This window comes from Balaenoptera physalus (assembly GCF_965194825.1).
Source record: "Balaenoptera physalus genome assembly, chromosome: 21".
Classification (NCBI taxonomy): domain Eukaryota; kingdom Metazoa; phylum Chordata; class Mammalia; order Artiodactyla; family Balaenopteridae; genus Balaenoptera; species Balaenoptera physalus.
The window spans coordinates 22566617-22589482 of record NC_138902.1 but is presented as its reverse complement, the minus strand read 5'-3'; the positions used below and the strand labels follow the sequence as shown (position 1 = coordinate 22589482).

Sequence of the window (22866 nt, the reverse complement as noted above, 5' to 3'; positions counted from 1 at the left end):
GCGCCTAAAGTGCTATCCATCCCATGTAGAGATTTAAAAATTTCAGATATTATATTTTTCATCTCTAGAAATTCTATTTGCTTCTTCTTTTTTAAAAAACTCTTCAGTTTCTCTCCTGTCATATTTTGTGTTAAATCCTTGAGCATATTAAGCTCATAAGTCCTTCTCTGTTAATGCCATCATTTTTGTCATTTCTGGATATGGTTCTATTGACTATATATTTTCCTGCTTACTTGGCATGCCTATTAAGTTTTGACTGGATGCCTGATATATTGAATATAATGTTGTTGAACCCCGGATTTTGTCCTAGTCTTTTAGAGAGTATCAGGCTTTGCTTTGGCGGGCAGTTAGGTTACTTACTGAGCAGTTTGACTCTATCAGGGCTTGTCTTTAAGCTTCTGAAGGGTCTAAACTAGCCCAGAGTCTAGGGCTAGTTTACCTCACTACTAAGACATGACACTTCGGGGGTCTCTAAAGCATACTCCGTTCGACAACCGTATTCAACAGTCTCTCCACTCTGGCTCCAGGGAACTCAAATGATTCCCAGCCCAGTGTGAGCTCTGAAAATTGTTTGGCTTACTGCTCCCCAATAATTGTTCTTTCCTGGTCTTGTGGAGTTTCACAGAACATATTCACTGATTTTTATTCAGCTAAAGATGCAAGGGTGCGCCTATGCAGATTTCTGAAGCTTTTTCTCCATGAACTCCACCTCATAAATTCCAACCAACTTGGCCTCGCCAAATTCCCTAAAAAAAAATCCCCATCTCATTTGTTTCTCTTCTCTCAGCTACAAAGGTCCGGAACTACCTGTCGTCCAATGTCTGAAAACAGTTGTTTCACATACTTTGTTCAGTTTCTTAGTAACTCCAGACCTATTGCTTCTTCTTGTCCAGCAGTGGGCGTCTCAAACGCCTTATGGAAAAACGTAGATTGTTTTATAAATGCTATTCTCTATGGTTAAAATTCACCTCTCTCTCGGATACTCCTCGTTTACGTCTCAGGAGATGGTGATGGGTCATTTCCTCTGGCGGCATCTCTAGGGACTACGGCCCGAACTCTGGCGTCGCTTCAACCCGGCGCACGCAGCATTCAGTTTCTCCCGCGCGCACCTCCCTCCCGCTTCGCTCCTCCCACCTCTCCTTCTACCCACCGCCCCCCACCGCCTGCCTCGGCGGAGGCGCCGGCGTTCCGCGCGCCGGCTCACTGCGCCTGCGCGGCGTGTGGACGCCTCACGCTCCCGGAAGTGGGAGGTGTCCGCTCGAGTTTGTGTGGTCGCTGCCGCGGGAACGCGAGTCCGGTAATTTTTCAGCGGAGAAAGGCGAGGCTTTCGGGCTTGGCCGAGTGAGAGAGCGAGTGGTGCGCTCCAGCAGCTCTCTTCTTACGTGACACGCGGCATGGAGGATGAGCAGAGCCACCAGCCCGGCGACGAGGCCGTGGCTCCCGCGCGGCGCGGGTCGCGGGGGTCGGAGTGCGGGGAGGAGGCGCAGCGCCCGAATCCCGAGGTGAGAATCCGCCCGCGCGCCGTTGTCTTCGAGGTTTTCCCTGAGGAACCGCAGCCCGTGCGCCCTGGGGCCCCAGCCCTGGCCGCCTTCCCCTGGCCCCAACTCCGGGAGCCTTTACTCGGGGGTGGTTGTCAGTAAGCCCCCTCTGGTCCCAGTTACCGTCTGGAAGTGAGTAAATAGTCCAGACGAGAAGTATGCGAACCGCGGTTTTATTAGCTCTGCGTGGGAACTCTGCTCTGAACATTCTGGGCGCATGGTTACTGTTGTCATTCTGTGTAGCCCTAATCTGTAGCGGGTAGTTGATGTTTTTAGAAATACCACGACAGCTCAGCTCTAGCTGTGTCACTTCTTAAGACCTTTAAGCCCAGCTCCCAGCCTTGGCAAAAGGTAATTGTGCCTGTTAGCTGGAGCTTCGTTTCTGGTTTTCGCCCATTTACTCCTACCTCATATAAACGTAATGTATGACTGCTACCCTTAATGTGTTTGATAGCTCACCGATAGATCCTAGCTACAGTGGCAGAGTTGTAAAAACCGTCTTAAAACTTCTTTATTCATCTTCTTTGACACATACAATTATTGTTGACTGGCGCTGCAGAGTGTGAACGATCTAATACCCGAATTGGTCATTTTCTATTAATAACATACAAATGCGGAGCACCTCATAGTGTGGGTACTTGCAGGAGGCTTCCTAGCTCTTGCTCTTTCCGTCTACAGCCCATTCCCCACATAGCAGGTAGAATGAGCTTTTAGTAACATGAATCTGACTGGTTTCTCCCTTCCTGAGTCTTCAGTTTGCTGCCCACAGGACCTGGCTCCTTTCTCCATTGTTAACTGCACCTCGTACAACTCTTCCCTTCTGCTCTCAGTGCCCAGCATCCTCGGTTTTATGGTGGATGATCTTTCTTGTTAAGGGTCTTTGTGTGCTTCCTTTGCTGTGCATGCTCTTCCCCTGGGTCTTTTGCATAGTTATCTGCCTCGCGTTATGATATTACTTTCAAAGAGGCCTCCATGTCCCATCTGTCTAAAGAACCACTCTTCTATCCCGCCATCCCTCTTCAGTTTGAGATACTGTCAATAACATCATCAAGTGAGTCGGTTTAAAAATAATTTTTAAAACTTTATTTTTAATGAGAGAAGTGTGATTGAATACACTTCATTAGATTTGGAAGTCTTAAAACTTTGAGATATAGTGACTTAAGGCCTGGGTTTATGTTCCTAGTTGATTTTACTGACCATCATATTTGTTAAAAACCTGTTGTTGGATGCTTTTAATAAATAATGATACAGTCCTTTTTTTTTCAGGCTCAAGTAAGCAAAATATTTTGTTGGATTTCAGCTAAGTAAATTTTCATTATCCTTGATGTCAACGAAATTGTTTTTGTAAACTAATAGGTGTTGCATTTTTATATTTTTAACCAAGTAGGTTCAAATTTCATCAGAACTCTTCTTTTGGAAGGATTGTAACCAAGTTTAATTCTGCTTCTAAGTTTGTTTGTTTGTTTTTTATGTGTAGATGCAAAGGCTTTTTTTTTAAATAGGTAATGAGCACGTTTTCTTTTTTTTTTTTTTTTTTTTTTGGCAATAAAATAATGGAAACACTTCCAGAACATCTATTTTCCAAATGTTCTTGCCACAGAAGAGGTTTCTCTTGATAAGCAGTTACTTGTTAAGTTATTGTTAAAACATATTTTCTTTCATCTTGAAACAAATAGGGTTTATTTAAAAAAAAAAAAACAACTTTTAAGGATCAAGGTATTAATCCCTTTCTCATCACAGAAAATGACAGCAATTTTGGAATACCTTTTTGTAAAAGGAAATATGTAACTCATTTGTAAGTTCAATAGCACTTTTAAGTACTTTACCACAAGGTAGTCAGCCTCCATTTGGTATAAAAGATTTTCATGGTCAATTCCATATTGTAAAGATTCCCTCATTTGGGATAAGATAAACCGTGCAACCATTTACTGGGACGTGTGAAAATTGCAAAATGTCACAGTATCATGAAGGTGAATATTCCCCCGTGTACTGTGGAGTCTGTCCCTACTTTCCTCATTGTATGGCCGGTACTTTGTGACATGTGACAGATGGACACAGACATTGGGGAGGGCGCCATTATCAATCCATGTATTATTTAGTAAACTAATTTTGTGTTTTTGTAGATTAATAATACATACAGGGTTTTAAATATTTTCCTTCTGCTCCTTAGTGGATTGTCTTGTGGATTTTCTTTGGAAACCATTACTGTAGACCACAATTTGTGAGAACTGGGCCTTGACCATGTCCTAAACTTCACTGAAGGAAGAGGGCTAGGGTTGTACCCAGGAGAGGAGGCAGAACTTTCTTTATAGAAATCATGATTTGTAGCATATCTAGAAGAGGCCTAAGTGTTACTTGTGGGTAATATTTGTAGCCACAGTTCTAGATAAGAATTAAGCAAGTGAGTCAGAGAGAGGATTTAGCCAAGGAGAAAATTTGCTTAAATTAAGTGAGACATTTGTTTTGGTAGACAAACTGTTACTCATTGTTGACCTAAATTTTAACTGGATTGAAGATGAAGTTTAAAATTCACTGTAAGTGTAAAGACAAAGGATAAGTCAGGAATCCTGATTAAATGCTAATGATAAAGTAGCCAGGCATTGTAAATTTAATATATTATTGAAAGCTAATTATTTTCTTCTCTTAGTCAAATATCCATGTTATAAAGTTTTTAAAACATTGGTCAACAAGGAACCTCAGTATAATTACTCTTCAAGGGACTTCTCTGGTGGCGCAGTGTTTAAGAATCCGCCTGCCAATGCAGGGGACATGGGTTCGAGCCCTGGTCCGGGAAGATCCCACATGCCACGCGGCAGCCAAGGCCGTGCGCACAACTACTGAGCCTGCACTCTAGAGCCCACGAGCCACAACTACTGAGCCTGCATGCTGCAACTACTGAAGCTCGTGTGCCTAGAGCCCATGCTTTGCAACAAGGGAAGCCACTGCAGTGAGAAGCCCGCGCACCGCAACGAAGAGTAGCCCCCGCTCGCCGCAACTAGAGAAAGCCCTTGTGTAGCAATGAAGACCCAGTGCAGCCAAATAAATAAATAAATAAAATTATTTTAAAAAATTATTCTTCAATCTATGGACAGTTCATACATTGGAATTCCTGTCCTCTTTCCTCACAGGAGATTGGAGAGAGTAATTCTTAAGTATTCTAGCACAGTATCTGCTAAATGTGTGTTGCATTAAATTGAGAGCTAAGAGTGAGAAATAGTCCCTGAACCATCAGGATCAGTTCCAGCTCAGGGACTGTGTCCTATCCATGGTTATCCCTCCTTAATCTGTCATTAAAGTTCCCATGAGGACAATGTGGTAAGTTATAACTAAGTTAACAAGCTTTTGTATGGATTGCTAGTGAATTCCAAAGTATTTTTGAAAATTCTGAAACATACCTAATATTTGTAACATTGCATGTGGAAAATAACTTGTAAATGAATCTTTGGAACTTCACATATTAGTAATTTGGGACTACCTGTGGTGTGATTAGAATCGAATTATGTCTTTCTTAACATGGATTTTCATTTAAGAAAGGAGGAAAGGTTTATAATATAGTAACTATAGTTCTCCTGAATAACTGAATATATGTGTAACTTTCGGAAATTGTGTGTTTTGGAACTGAATTTATTTCCTTCTTTGCCTTGGATACCAGCAAGTTTTGAGTCAGATTTCTGGTCCCTTTAATTTTTATATTGGCCAATTTCTGTTAACTTTGTGAAACGAAGTCAGGTTAAAAAATTCTCAGGATGTATACATGCGTAATGTTGTAAAAGTTTACTTAAAAATTGGTTCATTTGTAAATTTTAGAATACTGCTTGTGAAAAGGTCTGACCTACAGTCTGTGATGGTAATTAGTAAAGTTACCATTTATTAATAGCCATGGTGGATATGGTGTCAGGAACCTGCTATACTTGATCTCATTTAATCCTTATAATAATCTCTCCCAGATACTATTTATCATTACCAATACCAAATACCGTTTGAGACAGTTATTATTATACCTTATTTTATAGATAAGGAAACTGAAGATCAGAGTAATAAGTAATTACCCAAGGTTATGCTACTATTAAACAATCAGCTGGCTCTGTACTGAGGTTGCTCTGACTCCCAAAACCAGTGCTCTTTTTACTTAGCTTCATTTCCTGTAAGGAACCTCGTGACTGAGAAGAGAGCAGGGTAAATTGTATTGGAAACACATCCTCCTTCTTCCTAAGCAGTTTTTATTGAACGTATAGCACAAAGAGCCCTTAGGAGTTTGAATCTTTAAGATGTTTGTACTAATTATAAACTTTATATATATATATATGTATTTTTTTTGTGTGTGGTAGAAAAAGCAGCGATGTAGACTTGATGGCCAAGAAGCAAAAGGATCTAAGTTCATTACCTCCAGTGCAAGTGATTTCAGTGACCCAGTTTACAAAGAGATTGCTATTACGAATGGTTGCATTAATAGAATGAGTAAGGAAGAGCTCAGAGCCAAACTTTCAGAATTCAAGCTTGAAACCAGGTAATTAAAAATAACTTTAAAATTATAAAAGTAGTACATGTTCATCTAGAAAATCTTGAAAACACTGAAAAATATCTGTAATCCTATTATAAAGAGATAACCATTACTAACAATTCAAATAACAGCTGTAATTTACATTCTTATACATGAAACTTTGTGTGACTCTGATTATTTCTGTCAGTCTTTTAGACGATAGAGTAGTATTGCTGAATTAAAGTTGATGAATATTTTGATCGTCTACCAGAAGTGTATAGGAGTATCTATCATTTTATACCGAGTATGTTTAAAAAATTTCTTTAGTTGATCATTTGGTTGATAGATAACAAGAGTGAGTATTTTTCCTTTTTCTTGTTCATTTGTATTATTTTTTATAAAGAAGATTTCTTTGAAACCAGGTAATTAAACCAGGTAATTAAAAAAAAAACAACTTTCACCTACTAGGAAGTATTTTTTCTTCTGTTTTAGTTGCTAAAAATATGCAGTATGATAGTAAGCGTTATGTTTAACTGTATATTGAATGAGAAAATAATGCAGCTTAGCCAACTCAAGAGTGTGTATGTGTGCATGTGTGTGTATCTTCAATGAGATGTATACATACTTAAGTTTTAATAACTTTTTGCGAAACAAATCACTTTATTTTGACTTGGGGCATGGGGCAGGAATGACCTTTGGGATCCAGAAAAACATGTAGCTTCTTGATACACAAGAGAATTGCCAGGCATCTAGAAAAAAATAACTACAGGTAATAGAGGAAAACTTATTGTTTTGGGGTCCCCCTGAATCCTTATTCTCTTATAAGCAGTATTCCTCCTCTTTGCTTTAAAGTAGAGCTTCACTGCTTTTCAAAAGAGCACACATGTATTTTTTCCCCTTTCTCGATTGTCTACTCCATAATTTGTGAAGAAGATTTTTACCTCTTTTCCCCCTGACTCTTTCTATTCTGGAAATACAACGTGTAGCCGACTTAAGATTTTCTGGGCAAAATGTGTGTTCTTCCCAGGTGTGAAGATCAGTTGCTCACTCCTAATTTATATGGGAGCTAGAGAGATCAAATGTATGTTTATACATTTAGTCAACAAACACTTACTGAATTGTAAGCACTTTACTAGGTAATAATGTTATAAAGGTAAAATAGATCTACTCCCTATTTTGGAAATCTCAGTCTTTTAGGAAAATACACAAACCAGTAATCACAGTACAGAGTGACCAGAGCTGTATTGAAGGTCTGGCCAAGTACATCATGAGAATGCAGAAGAGTCTGTCTCAGGGATTCAGAAGTGACATTTGAATTGACTTAAAACAGAAAAGGGAGGGGGAGGGTATTTTGGGCAAAAAGAAATAAAAACTCAATTTCTGTTTGTATATTTTCTGCTACATGATCTTGCTTTTTCTTTGTACAACCAAAGTTATGGAACAGGAAAGCATGCCCCATTTTCGGGACGTGGCTTGTATTGCGTTTTGTCTGCAGTGTGCAGCGTACTGTGGGGAGGGGGAGCATCTGAAGAAGATGATGAAATGATAGGTCGTAGCCTAGTGGTGAAGGAACTCTGTGCTAAAGTCTGCGTTTTACCTCGTAAGCAGAAGGGAGCCACTGAAGTATTTCAGCAGGAAGGTGGTGCTAGTGCCTAGTTCTCGAGCAAGGTGAAGAATGAAGAGGAGGGCTGTGATAGTGGAGATGTTTGCCAGAGTCCAGGAAGCTAATGGGAGCCCCACCTGAGAGAATTCAGGAGAACCAGATTCTGTATGTTTCTCTGAGTTGGAATTGGCAGAAATGGTGATTGTTTGGATGTGGAGGGGCAAGGGAGAGGTTAAAGATAAAGTTTTCTCTCTGGAGTAACTGGTTATGTGTTGATGTTGCCATTAGGTTTGCAGACAAAAATTTTAGTAAATTACGTTTTACCTTTAGTAAAATATAGAAAGAAAGAAAAGAAATTAAGACAAAGTAATCCAAAGCTGTCACATAACGCAGAGGTCACGCACAATACCTTAATATGAAAGGAATTGAGGGTTTCCTTCCTAGGTTTTGGTAGTTTGGAAAATCTCAAGCAAATAAACATATTAACACATATTGTCTTAAAACAACTTGCTGGTTAATTATCAGGATTTTTCATGGATAAGATTCCTTTTTAGTGGTAGTTTAGAAAGGAAAACGAAAGGTTAGAAACATTTTTTCTAACCGTCACTAATTGGTGACGGGGCCAAAATGCCTTCCTTGTCACTTCCCATTAGTTACAGTTTTTAGATCCTCCTATTTTTACTACCATTTTGTATTTGCAGGCCCTTACAGGACTCAACCAAGTAACAGTGAAGGAAGTCTAAGTAATGGTTGCGACTTTTGATTTTTTGAAGTAATATATACTGTTTGACGAACGAATGTGACCGCCTTTACCCACCATTGTCATAAATTTAGAACAACTTTGCCCACCTCCCTTTTGTGGAACGTATATTTTAAAAATACCTGTAAAACAGAAATCTCCTGAATCAAATTCTACCCATGGTAAACTAAGAAATCTAATTACAATTAAGAATCTACTGACTATGACGGTGTTCTTCTGGACATGGTTTATTCTAGGGTCTCCTAAATTAGTTTTCCTAGTTAAATAGCTAAGAGACATTCAACTTTATATACTAGTAGGCTCATAATGCTTTCAAATTCATGTGGATTTTTTTAGTTGTCTAACTTACAAAAGCCAAAAGAAAGGAAAAAGGGAGCATAATACGTTCAATTTACCTGAATTTTCATTCTCTGAAATTTGTGTTTGGTCAGCAGAATAATTCAGTATTAATTTCGGTTTTTGTATCAGGTATGTCATCTTATTATATAAGGCAAGAGGGCTGTGTAGGTAGTGTATGCCGGCAAAGGTTATGGTTTGAAAAACCAATATATAATATATCGTACTACAAAAATGAAAAGTTACGTGTGAATTAAAATATTGATGCTGTATTAAACGTTCTGTTTTAATTAGTTCTTTGCTAAATTAGCTTTGCTTTCTTTACATTTATTTTGGCTAAATTATGCTGTGATAATGCTGTCAGTGTTCAACCCAGTGCCAGCAGGTAAGAGTTCAAATTCTTGCCTGTAAAATTCACCTAAGCGTTAATTTTATTCTTATTTTCCTTAGAGGTGTAAAGGATGTACTAAAGAAGAGACTAAAAAACTATTATAAGAAGCAGAAGCTGATGTTGAAAGAGGGCAACTGTGCTGACAGTTACTATGACTACATTTGTGTTATTGACTTCGAAGCCACTTGTGAAGAGGGTAACCCACCTGAGTTCATACATGAAATAATTGAATTTCCTGTTGTTTTACTGAATACTCATACCTTAGAAATAGTAAGTGAATTGTTTTAATTTTATTTTTAGCAACAGCTATTCTGGGGTTGGCTACTAAGGTCCCATTTGCTGTTTCAGCTAGAATTAGAATTCTAAAGAGGGGGTGTTTGCTCTTGCTGCATACTTAATAGTTGGGCTATAATAAAATAATTTCAGAGTCTGCTCCTCTCCTTTTCCAGTAGGTAAAACAAATAAACAAACAAAAAACAAAAAAAAACTGATGCCTGGTCCTCGTCCCAGAGATTCTGATTTAGTTGTTCCGTGGGGCCCTTGGCATCAGCCTTTTTTTTAAAGCTTCTCAGTTGGTATGCAGTCAGGGTTGAGAACCACTGTGGTAGACTGATGTATACTCTGATCTATAAGAATGATAAGGTATAGAAATTACCTTTCAACTTAAAACTAGTTAGCTTTCTGGTGAACAGTTTATGGGGGAAACAACTCTTGTAACCTTGGCTTCTAAGCCATATAACATATTTGCTTTAGGTACTCATTGTCAGTGCATTGTTAGTGTAGGAGCTCAGCAGAATCCCTCCAGATTAATACGGTTTGCCTTGTAAATCCTGAGCAAGGACTGTAACAGCTCATCTACCCAGAAGTACCACGTGCGTGGTATCCCCAGTTGCCACCAGCACTCTGGGAATAAGTATAAAAAGGCTTGGTGCATGAAAATGCGTACAATTTTTTCTTTCTGTTGTTTGAAGCCGCTTTTAATTACAGTCTTAATCAGCCCATTTATATAATTTCCTTGTCCAAAGCAGATTAACGGTCAGTAAATTAAAAGAAAAAAATGACAGCTATGAAGGCAAATCATCTTGCATAACTCACTAGATCTTACTTCCTCTCTCTCACTCAAGGACATGGCTCTAGCCATTCTTCTCCCTCATTTAGACATGAATGATTCATTGCTTCCTACTATATCGTTCCCATCACATACAAACTTGTTATTTTTCACACCATAAAAAGCCTTCACTTGACCCACTCCCTGCCAGCTACCCCATGTCTTTGTTCCTCTACAGCAGATTTCTTTGTAAAAGTTATATACACTTCTGTCTGTTTCCTCCCATTCTCTGTTAAACCCATACCACTTGTAGGTTTTTTTTTTTTTTAAACATCTTTATTGGAGTATAATTGCTTTACAATGGTGTGTTAGTTTCTGCTTTATAACAAAGTGAATCAGTTATACATATACATATGTTCCCATATCTCTTCCCTCTTGCGTCTCCCTCCTTCCCACCCTCCCCATCCCACCCCTCTAGGTGGTCACAGACCACCAAGCTGATCTCCCTGTGCTATGCGGCTACTTCCCACTAGCTATCTGTTTTACGTTTGGTAGTGTATATATGTCCATGCCACTCTCTCACTTTGTCCCAGCTTACCCTTCCCCCTCCCTATATCCTCAAGTCCATTCTCTAGTAGGTCTGTGTCTTTATTCCCGTCTTGCCCCTAGGTTCTTCATGACCTTTTTTTTTTTTTCTTAGATTCCATATATATGTGTTAGCATACGGTATTTGTTTTTCTCTTTCTGACTTCACTCTGTATGACAGACTCTAGGTCCATCCACCTCACTACAAATAACTCAATTTCGTTTCTTTTATGGCACTTGTAGGTTTAAGTTATGTATTCCAGCCCATCACTCCACTAAAATCACTCCTCAGTGTCACCTTTGACCTTTACCTAAGTCCTGGTGGAATTGACCACTGTCTCCTTCAAGTGACTGCCAGAACCCCTCATTCTCCTGCATTTTCGCCAGCCTCACTGGGTTCCCCTTCACAGTTTCCTTCGCTGGTTGCTCCTTCTCTTCCCAACCTCCTGATATAGGATGCTGTAGGTTCAATTCCAGGTCCTCTTCTCTATATAGATCCTCTCCCTTAATGATCTCGTCTATCATCTTGTTCCATAGCTTTTAGAAGCTACATGCTGATGTCTTCCAAATACATATCTCCAATCTCGTCCTGTGTCCCAAGTCCAGACTGTTACTTAACATCTCTACTTGGACATCTAAACAGACATCTTAACGTGTCCCAAATTTACCCACAACCTGTTTTATCTTCAGCCTCCCTAGCTTGAGGGCTAGCAACTCTGTCTTTCTAATTGCTCAGTCCAGAAGCCTTGGAGTCATCCTTAACTCCTGTTTCTCTCACATCACACATCCAGGCCATCAGTGACTTGTTTGCTCTGCCTTCAAAATGTATCCAGAACCCAGCCCCTTAACCACACTGCTATGACTGTAGTCTGAGTCCCACTGATTTCTTGTCTGGATTTGCTGCTTTCGTTCATCATTTAACCAGTCTCTGTTTCTCTCCTTATTCCCTGCAGCCAATTCTCAACCTAGTGACCAGAGTGATCCTTATAAAATATAAGTCAGAGCATTTCACTCCTCTGCTCCCGACTCTTTTATGGCTCCCCATGTAACTCAGAGTAAAAATCATATTCCTTATATGATCTGGCCTCTTGTTACCTCTGATTGCACCATATTGACCTGCTTGCTGTTTCTCAGAAATTCCAGGCATGCTCCACCCCCTCACCTCCCAGAGCTTTAGCTCAAATTCCTTTCCTGCAGAGATCTTGCTGCTAATTCCCTTCCTCCCTCCTATCCTTCTTCCTTCCTTCCTTCACTCTTGCCTTCTAAATAAAGTCTAACTGGTTCTCTGTGCAATAGTGTAGCTTGAATACCCCACAGACCCAATGTTTCTGATCCCTCTTATCTACTCTACTTTTTAAGAACCCTCATCACCTTTTAACTTACTATGTAATTTATTTAAGTGATTATTAAATATTTGGTCAATGAATGCATAGTCCTCTGGCATCATTCTGTTGAAAGTATTAAATAACAAATACAATTTTATTAATGTCATACTTAGTAGTACCTGCTTACAATGGTAAGGGAAGTTGCAGCATATTTTTTTTAAAGATTTTCATTTAAAATTATGAAACAAAATACTGATATTTAAAAGGATAGACTTCATTTATCTATGAAATTCAATTAAGTAGAATTTTTCCTTTTGCAATATGTCTGGTAAGTAAAGAACATCTATAACTTTTGAAGTTCAAATGTTCTTTGCTGTTCTTTTACTCTTTTATAATTGTTAGTAACTTGATAATTCATCTGCTTAATACACTAGTGTGTAAAAAGAATTTTATAAACACTATTTTTCTTAATTTTTTAATCTTCTACTATAAGTAATATTCTTTGTTTTTTTCTCCATAGCTACCTAGTATTAATAATTGCTGCCGATAAATCTTTAGGCTTTGAAATTGTCCTTAATTTTTAACAAGTGACTTAGTGTGATCTGGTTTAGGGAGGCAGCATTGGGCCAGAGGAAAAAATGCTTAGAGACCTGAGCCTGATGATAACCATGCCGTCCTTACTGAGTTCACAAAGTTGTTGTGAGCATAAAATAAGAAGGCAATCATGAAAGCTTCTTGAAGAGGTTAAACATTGCTAAAATAATTAGTAGTATTATTGCCCTTTAAATTACTACATATCATATAGTTAAATTTTTATTATTCAGAATTCAGTTTAGTGGAATCTTAATATAAAAATAAGGACTAATCAGGAGTAAATGGGAGAGCAGGAATCTGAACTAATTTAGTTGTAACTGCAGACTGGCATTTCTTCAGCATACTATGTTATTTAAAAAGCTCTTAATATCTTGAACTAGAGGTTGCATTAATAGGCTTTACAGTTTCAAAATATTATAAACAAAATCATTGACGTTTTGCTCCTCTGGTTAAACTTTGGTTTGAAGACTTGCTTTCAGGTACTTGTTCTATCTTAAACTTTTTTAAACTATGAAGCATAATTTTTTAATTAAAAAATTAGAGTACTTTGGGAATAGGGCATTATCCTTAAATTGTTAAAACTCTAGACAGGTCTGTGCCTTGAGCCATCTATAAGATTACAACCTTATGTGGCTGACATAGTCACGTTATGTATCATGTATCTTAAGTCATAGAAAATACTTTAATTTGCTGTCCTTCCCTTGTAGGAAGATACGTTTCAGCAGTATGTGAGACCAGAGATTAACACACAACTTTCTGACTTCTGCATCAATCTAACTGGAATTACTCAGGTTATAATTCTGTGTTCCTTTTTCTAGAGTTTGAAAGAAGTTTTGAAATTAGGGGTTTATTTCATAGTTTAAAAAAATTATTGTTGTAAATAATTAAATGTGATACTTTCCTTGCTTGGTAAAGATCTTTTGTATTGTAATATTTAAAAAATAGAAAAGCACATTTTACACCTGGTAAGATTTTTTTTCAGCCTTTCCTTTTAAGGAGTTGTAAACATTTCATTTGTATGGAGCATTAGTGAAGGAAATGTTAGTTACCATGTTGAACTTGGAGATGAAGTTTTAAAATGTATCTGTTTACAACCTGATTTTATATATAGCTTAATTTTTTTTAGGCCTTTGATTTTTGGTTGTATTCTAATGTGGTAGGCCCTTTGTTCATTTACTTAGTTCCTTTATTCATTCATTCAGCAAATATTTGAGGGCCTGCTATAATGTTCAATATTGGCCAAGCTACGATGGATACAAAGATGGTCAAGGCAGTCTCTCTCCTCAGCTCACTTAACAATCTGTAAGTCAGGGGGACAGACAGAAGAAAACACTGGTCACAGTATACAGTATGGTTAGGAAGACTGACAGTCAGTGTTTCATTAGGGTGTCATGGGCATCTGTAGGAAGACCTCCCTCTGACAGAGGGAAGGGAGGGCTGTCCTGTTCAAAACTCAAGTTGGTGAACTTGGGCTGAGTCAGCGATAGGTAAATAGGTGGAAAAGAATGACTGGGCAGGCATTTCAGGTGTGAAGGGCAAAACTGTAAGTGGTTCGGGATAGTTCATGTGTATTATGGGCTAGTGAGAAAATGGTCGCAAATAAAGCTAAAGTGATAGAGGCGAGCTAGATCATGAAGGGTCTTGTGTGTCTTTTTGTCTGGAAGACCTTGGGGAGTGTTTGGAGGATTTTAAGTATGAGAGTGATGTGATGGATCATTCAGATACACATACACAGTATGTTCTGGAAAGATGTGAACTTCGAGATAGGGAAACCACTGTAGAGGGCTGTGGCTTTCAGCTGAGGAGAGATTTCCCTTTTCTCCCCTCTGGAGAAGCAGTAAGCCACTAGGTTGAGGCCTGAAAAAAGAGAACCCCTGAGGATGATCTTAAATCTTAATCTGGGGAGGATTATGTACTTCAGTTGAAAGCAGTCCCTAATACTTGGCTATAAACAATTTTTAATTGTCTTAAAAATGGAATTTTAGGTGAATCTTAGCCGAGGAAACCATGAAGAGTTTAAAAGATCATAGTTAAGACTTTCTCCTACTGTTTCTTTCCCTCCAGTGTTTGTTTCTGCGTAGGACTACATGTAACTACCCAGATTTTTATATATTTTACTTTCATATCCTCAGGATCAGGTAGACAAAGCTGATACCTTCCCTCAGGTACTGAAAAAAGTCATTGACTGGATGAAATTGAAAGAATTAGGAACGAAGTATAAATATTCCATATTAACAGATGGGTAAGTATTTAGGAAATTTATCTTTTTCAATCTACTTTTTAAGATTAAAGATGTCCTAACTCATCCAACTTTTAGAATAACCACAAAAAATATTATTTACTAAAGGAGTCCCCACAACAGACAGTAGTTTTCCTTTTACATTCTTCTTCCTGGTTAAATTTTAAGTCCTAGACATCAGAGAGAGGAGGGAAAGCAGAGATAACAGTCTGATCCAGTGCTAGAAGAAGATTAAATATTAATGTATAAAACTTAAATGACTTTACTGAAACGCTCTTTTTATCAGGACACTTCCTTGCTCAAGAAAGTCCAGACTCTTCAGTCTGGCTTTCAAGGCTCTGTTGTCTAATCCCACCCTGCCCGTGTAGCCTAATCCTGCCGTTTTTCTTTTTTACTCCAGTTAGGCTGGCCCATGAACCACACGGTTTATCCTTCCTCTCTGTACCCATACAGCTTTCCTCTCTGCTGGAAGGTTCTCTTCCTTGACTCTTCTTTATTATTACCCAGAGCGTACCTCATATTTTATTCTGGACACTACAACTCACGTTGACCTTTTTCTTGAAGCCTTACAGCCTCTGTTATGTACCATGCCTGTTGGCATCTGACTAAATATTCTGATATCTAAACTTTATGTGTGTAAGACCTAGGTTTGCAAGGAGATTAAAACTCCATTCAGAGCAAGGATTTTTGCTACTTGGTAGTCTTTCATATTGCTTACTATAGTGCTGAGCTCAAAATTATGCTCCAAAAGCATTAGTTAAATGAAAAGCCAAGTGGGGAGATGAGAGACATTAAAACAGAGATTAACAGCATTGTGCTGAGGCACCTCCTATACCCTATGCTATTAAGGTTGAAGAAGAAAGTCCTAATGAACTTCTGTTTCAAACTGTGGACAAAAGCTGAGGTGTCACCTAAGTGAAGGGTTTAGAGGCCCTCAAGTGCAAAAGGAGAAGAGCATTGAGTTTAGGCCCATCATAATTGTGCTTAAAAATGGAAGTTTGGGAAAATGTTGATGGACCTCTTTAGAAATCTGTTCCTGATTTTCAACATGAATGAGCAGTGTTCCTGCTAAAGTACACAGGTGTTTCTGTCATAACATGGTGTGTGCAATTCTTTAAAACCCTCACATTCTGGGACAGATCATTCAAAATCTGTGCAATTTTGTAACCAGAGGACTAACAAAAACAATAATTGATACCTCCAGAAATAATTTGGACAGCCCAGGCAAGCAGCCCGGGGTCTGTAGAAGGCACCTCAGAGGATGTTACAAAGGCACAGAAGCCAGAGGATCGTGGGGGCAGGTGCTTGTTTTTAATTTTCTTAAAAGTACTCCCGTTGCTGGCACAGCGGCCGAGTTGAGAGCTTTTTCTTTCCTGCTGAAGGTTATAATTTCTACTGCTGCAATTCTGACTCCCTTTGCCGAGGAAAAACCACATATGAGGCAACATAATTTACATGATACAGCCAGGATTCTCCTACTTAACTACATAGGTTGATTCGTGTTGTAGAAACATGCTGTGGCAGAGCAAATGGCATTCTAACTACTTGATATCAGCTACGTTTCTCTCAAGTATTTTGTTCATTTGTTTGTGTTTTTTGTTTTATTTCAAAGCATACCCTCAAGAAACTTCCTAATGTGATAAACTTGGCATTAAAAGTAAACTGAGCAGTTATTTTAGAGTTGTAAAAAAAAAAAAAAAACTCAACAAGATAGAGGTGTGCCTAGGTAATCAGAACCATAAAAATGGTCAGGATGAGCCCAATAAGAATTAGACAGTTTGTCCAAAAAAATTTAATATATCCAACTTCCACTTTGCTTTTTAAAGTTTGTTTTTGAATTATTATTTTGGAGGAAGAGAAGTTAATTTTCTAAGCTTGGTGTTATGTGTGAATATAAGAAGGGTGATGTGTAAATAAAAACAAATAGAATGACTTAAAATCCTCATTTTTAAGAATGGTATAGCATTTATTTAATCCAGTTTTTTTTCCTCTTTTGGTTTAAGTTCATGGGATATGAGTAAGTTCCTGAACATTCAGTGCCAGCTAAGCAGGCTCAAATATCCACCTTTTGCCAAAAAGTGGATCAATATTCGAAAGTCATATGGAAACTTTTACAAGGTAAGATTTCTATAGTGATTATACTGCTCTTGATAAATTTATTATATTTTGCATGTACATAAAGTTATGATTTACTAGATGCTTTTCACAGAAAAAGGTCATACAATTAGTTGTTATTCTTCAGATTCCAAATAGTTACGTTCATGTGAGTTTAGAAGAATAAGCTATATTCCTCACTCAACCTGTTACTTAAATAGGGTAACTATATATGTGTGATCTTCAGTTACAGAGGTTTGAAACTGTAGTGGTATTCAATATATGGATTGTTTGTGGAACAAATGCTCCCCACTGATTTTTCATTTTAATTTTATCAAAGTTAATACGTGTGTGTAGTGTAAATTTTTAAAAATAATATTGCAAGTCTCATAACAAATGGCAGTCTTCCACCATGGCCCTCACCAGTACTGGTTCCTATTGTCCCAAACGCTTTTAACTTTTTAAAGTTGTTTCTTCTCATATTAACCTTCCTGTTTCCAGATTATATATTTATGCTATTTCTTGAATTTTCAGTCTGAGGTATCTGTTGAGTTCCTGCAATGGAAAGTGAAGGTTCAGCTCCATTAAACAGCTACCATTCCTGCCTGTCCTTCCCCTCCCTGCATCTTTCTTAGTTATGTTAGCTTTATAATCAAATCATTATTCGCTGTTTACATTTCTAATGATTATGGAAAGTGTTCACTTTTCCCCAGATTTAATAATTGACTTCTTTAGTTGTTTTCTTACGCTGTTACTCTCCATTCAAACTGTAAATCACTTCTCAGTACTCAAAACACTCAGGTGGTGTCAGTTTTTCTTTTTTCTTTTTCTTTTTTTTCCTTTTTTACCTTGGAGACTAGCTTTCTGGAACCTTTAATCCTGTTCTAATCTGAACTGTTCTTCAGGCTTCTTCAAAAATCATCCTAGAAGATTTCATTTGCTTCTCTATCACATGTTAGATCTTGGGTCATCTTTTTCCCTTTGCAACCACATTTTGGTGAAGCACATCCTTTCCTGAGAAAAGGTGCTTTTCTCTCAAAACATTTTTTTTTGTTTTTTTGTTTTAGCATTTTAAAATCGACAACTATGCGTACAGAAAAGTGGATTTTGACAGATTGTGTTTAGAGTGAAATCCCTTGTAAATTCCACCCACTTAACCCTCTTTCTTCCTCCCAGAGCTCCTGTAATCCATACTTTCATGGGGATAATTTTCTTGTTTTTCCTTACAGCTTTATTTTTTTATTATTATTATTTTTATACATCTTTATTGGAGTATAATTGCTTCACAATGCTGTGTTAGTTTCTGTTGTACAACAAAGTCAGTCAGCCATATGCATACATATATCCCCATATCCCTTCCCTCTTGAGCCTCCCTCCCACCCTTCCTTATAGCTTTAATATTTATATGTTGATCCTTATAGCATATGGTTTAGTTTTGCCTGTTTTTGAAAATGATATAATTAGCATCATACTGGCTGTATTGTTTATTTTGCTTTTTTCCTCAACATTATATTTGAGATTCATCCTTCTTGTGTATGTAGCTGAAGTTCATTTATTTTATTGCTGTGTAGAATTCCATTGTGTTCGTTTATCTACTTTGGGTGGTTTTTGGTTTGGGGCTTTTTATGAACAGTGGTGCTATAAACATTCCTGTGCATATCTTCTGGTGCCTTGTGTGCTCATTTCTCCAGAGTATAAGCCTAGGAGTTGAATTGCTGGGTTATAGAATATGTACCACATTGAGATTACTTGATAATGCAAAAATCGTTTTCCGAAGTGGTTGTACCAGTTGGCACTCTCACAAGAAGAGTGTGTGATTTACTATTGCTCCACGTTTTTGCCAGCATCTGGTATTGCCAGTCATTTAAAATGTTTGTAAGTGTGGTGGATGTGTGATGACATCTCATTGAGGTTCTGATTTGCATTTGCCTAATTACTCATGCAACTGAGCTCCTTTTCCTATGTTATTAGTCATTTGGATTTCTTTCCTTTGATTATATTTGGTAAACATTTTTTCCTTTTTTGTGGATTTTTCACTAATTTTGTGATTTCTTAAAAAAAAGTTGGTTATGAAAAATTACAAACATATACAAAAGTAGACAGATACAATGAACTCTCATGACTCAGTTTCAACAGTTATTAACTCATGACCAACCTTGTTTCATCTATAACCCTACCCACTTTACCTTTTCCTTATTATTTTGAAGAAGATCTTAAACATTATTTCATTTGCTTTGTAAGCATTTCATTATGTAACCCCCAAAAGATAAGGACTCTTTTAGAAAATAAAACCACCACACCATTATCACACCTAAAAAAATTAACAGGGCTTCCCTGGTGGCGCAGTGGTTGAGAATCTGCCTGCCAATGCAGGGGACACGGGTTCGTGCCCTGGTCTGGGAAGATCCCACATGCCGCAGAGCAACTAGGCCCATGAGCCACAGCTACTGAGCCTGTGCGTCTGGAGCCTGTGCCCCGCAACAAGAGAGGCCGCATCAGTGAAAGGCCCGCGCAACGCGATGAAGAGTGGCCCCAGCTTGCCGCAACTAGAGAAAGCCCTCGCATAGAAACGAAGACCCAACACAGCCAAAAAAATTAAATAAATAAATAAGTCAGGAGCTCTTTAAAAAAAAAAAAAAAATAACTAATTCCTTAATGTTATCAAATCATCATAAATATCATAAATATTTTGTTTTCTTTTACCCTTTGTGTGTTGAATGAGGATCAGAATAAACTTCACACATTTGCAGTTGGGTGACATGTCTCATAAGTTTTAAACTTTTTAAAATTATATTTTAAAATAAATTTATTTATTTTATTTATTATTTTTGGATGCGTTGGGTCTTCATTGCTGTGCGTGGGATTTCTCTAGTTGTGGTGAGCGAGGGCTAGTCTTCGTTGCGGTGCGCAGGCTTCTCATTGCAGTGGCCTCTCGTTGCGGAGTACGGGCTATAGGCACGTGGGCTTCAGTAGTTGTGGTGCGTGGGCTTCAGTAGTTGTAGCTCGCAGGCTCTAGAGCCCAGGCTCAGTGGTTGTGGCGCATGGGCTTAGTTGCTCCACGGCATGTGGGAACCTCCCGGACCAGGACTCTAACTTGTGTTCCCTGCATTGGCAGGCAGATTCTTAACCACTGCACCACCAGGGAAGCCCCAAATTTTTAAATTTATAAATTCCTTTCCTGCCTCCTTTTTCCCTTTAGCAGTTTTTTTTTTTTTTCCCCCCAAGAACCTGAGCCATTTGTCCTGTAGAGTTTCCCATAGTCTGGATTTTGCTTGTTGTATCCTGTGAAACAGTTTCAAATGTGCCTCTGTCCTCTGAATTTCATGTAAATTTGTAGGGGCTGATCAACTTTAGATTCTTTTCATGCTACAGCTCCCAGGTGGTAATGCGTTCTTATGTAAGGGGTCTTTCTCCAACCTTTAACTTAGAGGAATAATTTACTTATTCTAAGGATAATTATTAACAATTACTAAAACCATAAAAGAATTTTCAGGTCTGCGTAAAAACATCTACAACTCATAGTACATTGGAGTGATCAGAAAGTTGTAGATACGTTAAGGCAAAATTGCCAGTGCTTTTTTGAGTAGAGAATTACATTTTTCTGTGGATCTGTTTATATTGGTCAGTTTCTTAGGCTGCTCTTTTCTGTGTGGTTTCCCCCCTTTGTGCTAGATACCAATTATAATGCTGATTAGTAGTGTAAGTTGAGGAAACTTACATTTTCCTTTTTAAAAATTTTCTTCTCCTCTTCCCATTTGTACATTATATTCTTTGGAGAAATGTCTATTCAAATTCTTTAAATCAGGTTGTTTGCTTTTTTTGTTGTTGAGTTTTAGGAATTCTTTGTATATTCTAGATGTTAATCCCTTTTCACATATGTGATTTGCAAATATTTTCTTCCATTCTGTGGGCTGCCTTTTCACTGTGTTGATAGTGTCCTTTGATATATAAAAGTTATAAATTTTGTCAGTCAAGTAAAATAATACATTACAGAAAAATACCATGCCAAAAAATTAGTTTGGGTTAAATTTAGATGTTCAGAACAATGCATTTCCTTTCATAAATGATTTAAGGTATAAAACTGCAAACTTTTTAGATGTTTTAAGGATTCCATCTGTTTATATGTATTTTTATCTAAAACTCTAAGATCATTTTTTTAAAGCTCTGAAGGTTTATTTATTTGCTTCATTTGACCCGAGAGTATTTGCCCTTTGCCTAACTTTATTTAGCTATTACTGTTCATTTTCAGCTTCTTATTTTTCCACTTCACAATGACTTATAGAATACCAAAGAATTATTTACTGAGCTGTTTATTTTTCAGGTTCCTAGAAGCCAAACCAAGCTGACAATAATGCTTGAAAAACTCGGCATGGATTACGATGGGCGGCCTCACAGTGGTCTTGATGACTCTAAGAACATTGCCCGAATAGCAGTTAGAATGCTGCAGGATGGGTGTGAACTCCGGGTTAATGAGAAGATGCATGCAGGGCAGCTAATGAGTGTGTCCTCTTCACTACCAATAGAGGGCACTCCAGCGCCACAAATGCCGCATTCCAGAAAATAACAGCATTTTTGTGCTTTTGCCCGTGGATCATTCACTCTAACTGGAGCTGCTACAAAGAGGTAGCAGATGAATACTTATTGAATTAGTCCTGCAGTGCAAAATTTAAGCACCTTAAACATTTAAAATCTTATTACAGTTATAGATATATGCATATGTATGTGAACAGATTCTGTGGGGAGGGCATATTGAATTCTTTGTTGAATTCTTTGTCACCAGCACTTTTGATATGAGCAGTATTTGTTACACAGTAACAGTTCCTGCTTAGAACTGAATTTTATAATTTAAGGTGTCCAAGATGTGTTCCTTTTGGTTTTAAAATGCAGAGGTTTATTGGCTCTCCCCTTGAATGTCATACCTTATTGATGTTAAAATATATAATGTGTTTCTACATTAACATCATTAGATCAGATCATTTCTTAAAATGCAGAAAAGATTGGAAAGGTGGGCCTTATCTAGCCTTTGGGTTTTAAGAATGTCAGTGTCCTTTTGATTTTTGAAATGTATATGTGAAGGTCAGTTGTGAGTGGTGAATTTCATAAAGTACTTGGTATACATATCTGCCTTTGTTTTTTTTTTTAATTTATAATTGGAAGATTCATGATAGATTATAGGGTCTGATTAAAAATTCAGTTACTGATGAGGTTAATGGAAATTCAAAAGAAAATACCATTTAAAGGAATATAGGGGCTACAGCTTGAACTTTATAATACATAGATAAATCATTGGGGTTTTTTGGATTTGGTTTTTTGGTTCCCCTCCCCCTTGTGACATATATCTATCTGCCTTGTTTCTTAAATCTGAGAGACCATGCTTTGAATTAGATTTAAAATTAAAGGTCACCACTTAATTTTGCATTTGTATTCAACATTATGAGTGAGGTTAGTAAAGTCGAATAATGCTTTCTACCATATCTTACGTTTCTATTACTAAAAACTGATTTTACATAGTGACCACTAAATGTTGAATAGTTAATTCTTAACTAATTCTAAAAACAAAAATGTGTCTGTGGAGTTCAGAAAGTAAACTCTCCTTATCTAGAAGCTAAAAATATATATTTTCAGAATTGGATTTCCCCCTATAGCTTTCCTAGAACAATTTCATTAACATTGTTTGCTTCTTTTCGTTTACTTCCTAATAGTAATTGTGATGCTACTTTATTTTAATGATTTATACATTATAATCAAATGAATTTTATAGAGGTCTTCCAACCCTGGTGCATAAGAGAAAAGTAGGCATTTTTCTTGGTATGAGAATTCTCCACAACGTGCTGTAGCTTTTTAACTTAAAAGAATGAATTTCTGCCTTTGAG

The 22866-nt window shown here is 37.6% G+C and overlaps 1 protein-coding gene across 1 annotated transcript; it reads left to right on the top strand.

Moving 5' to 3' along the window:
- Positions 1-1198: 1198 nt before the first annotated feature.
- Positions 1199-22113, top strand: ERI1 (exoribonuclease 1). Its single transcript, XM_082444674.1, has 7 exons — positions 1199-1502; positions 5867-6045; positions 9168-9378; positions 13368-13451; positions 14793-14902; positions 16903-17017; positions 21315-22113. Exons 1-7 carry the CDS (start codon positions 1395-1397, stop codon positions 21555-21557), a joined length of 1050 nt encoding a protein of 349 aa, XP_082300800.1. The 5' UTR covers positions 1199-1394; the 3' UTR covers positions 21558-22113.
- Positions 22114-22866: the final 753 nt, after the last annotated feature.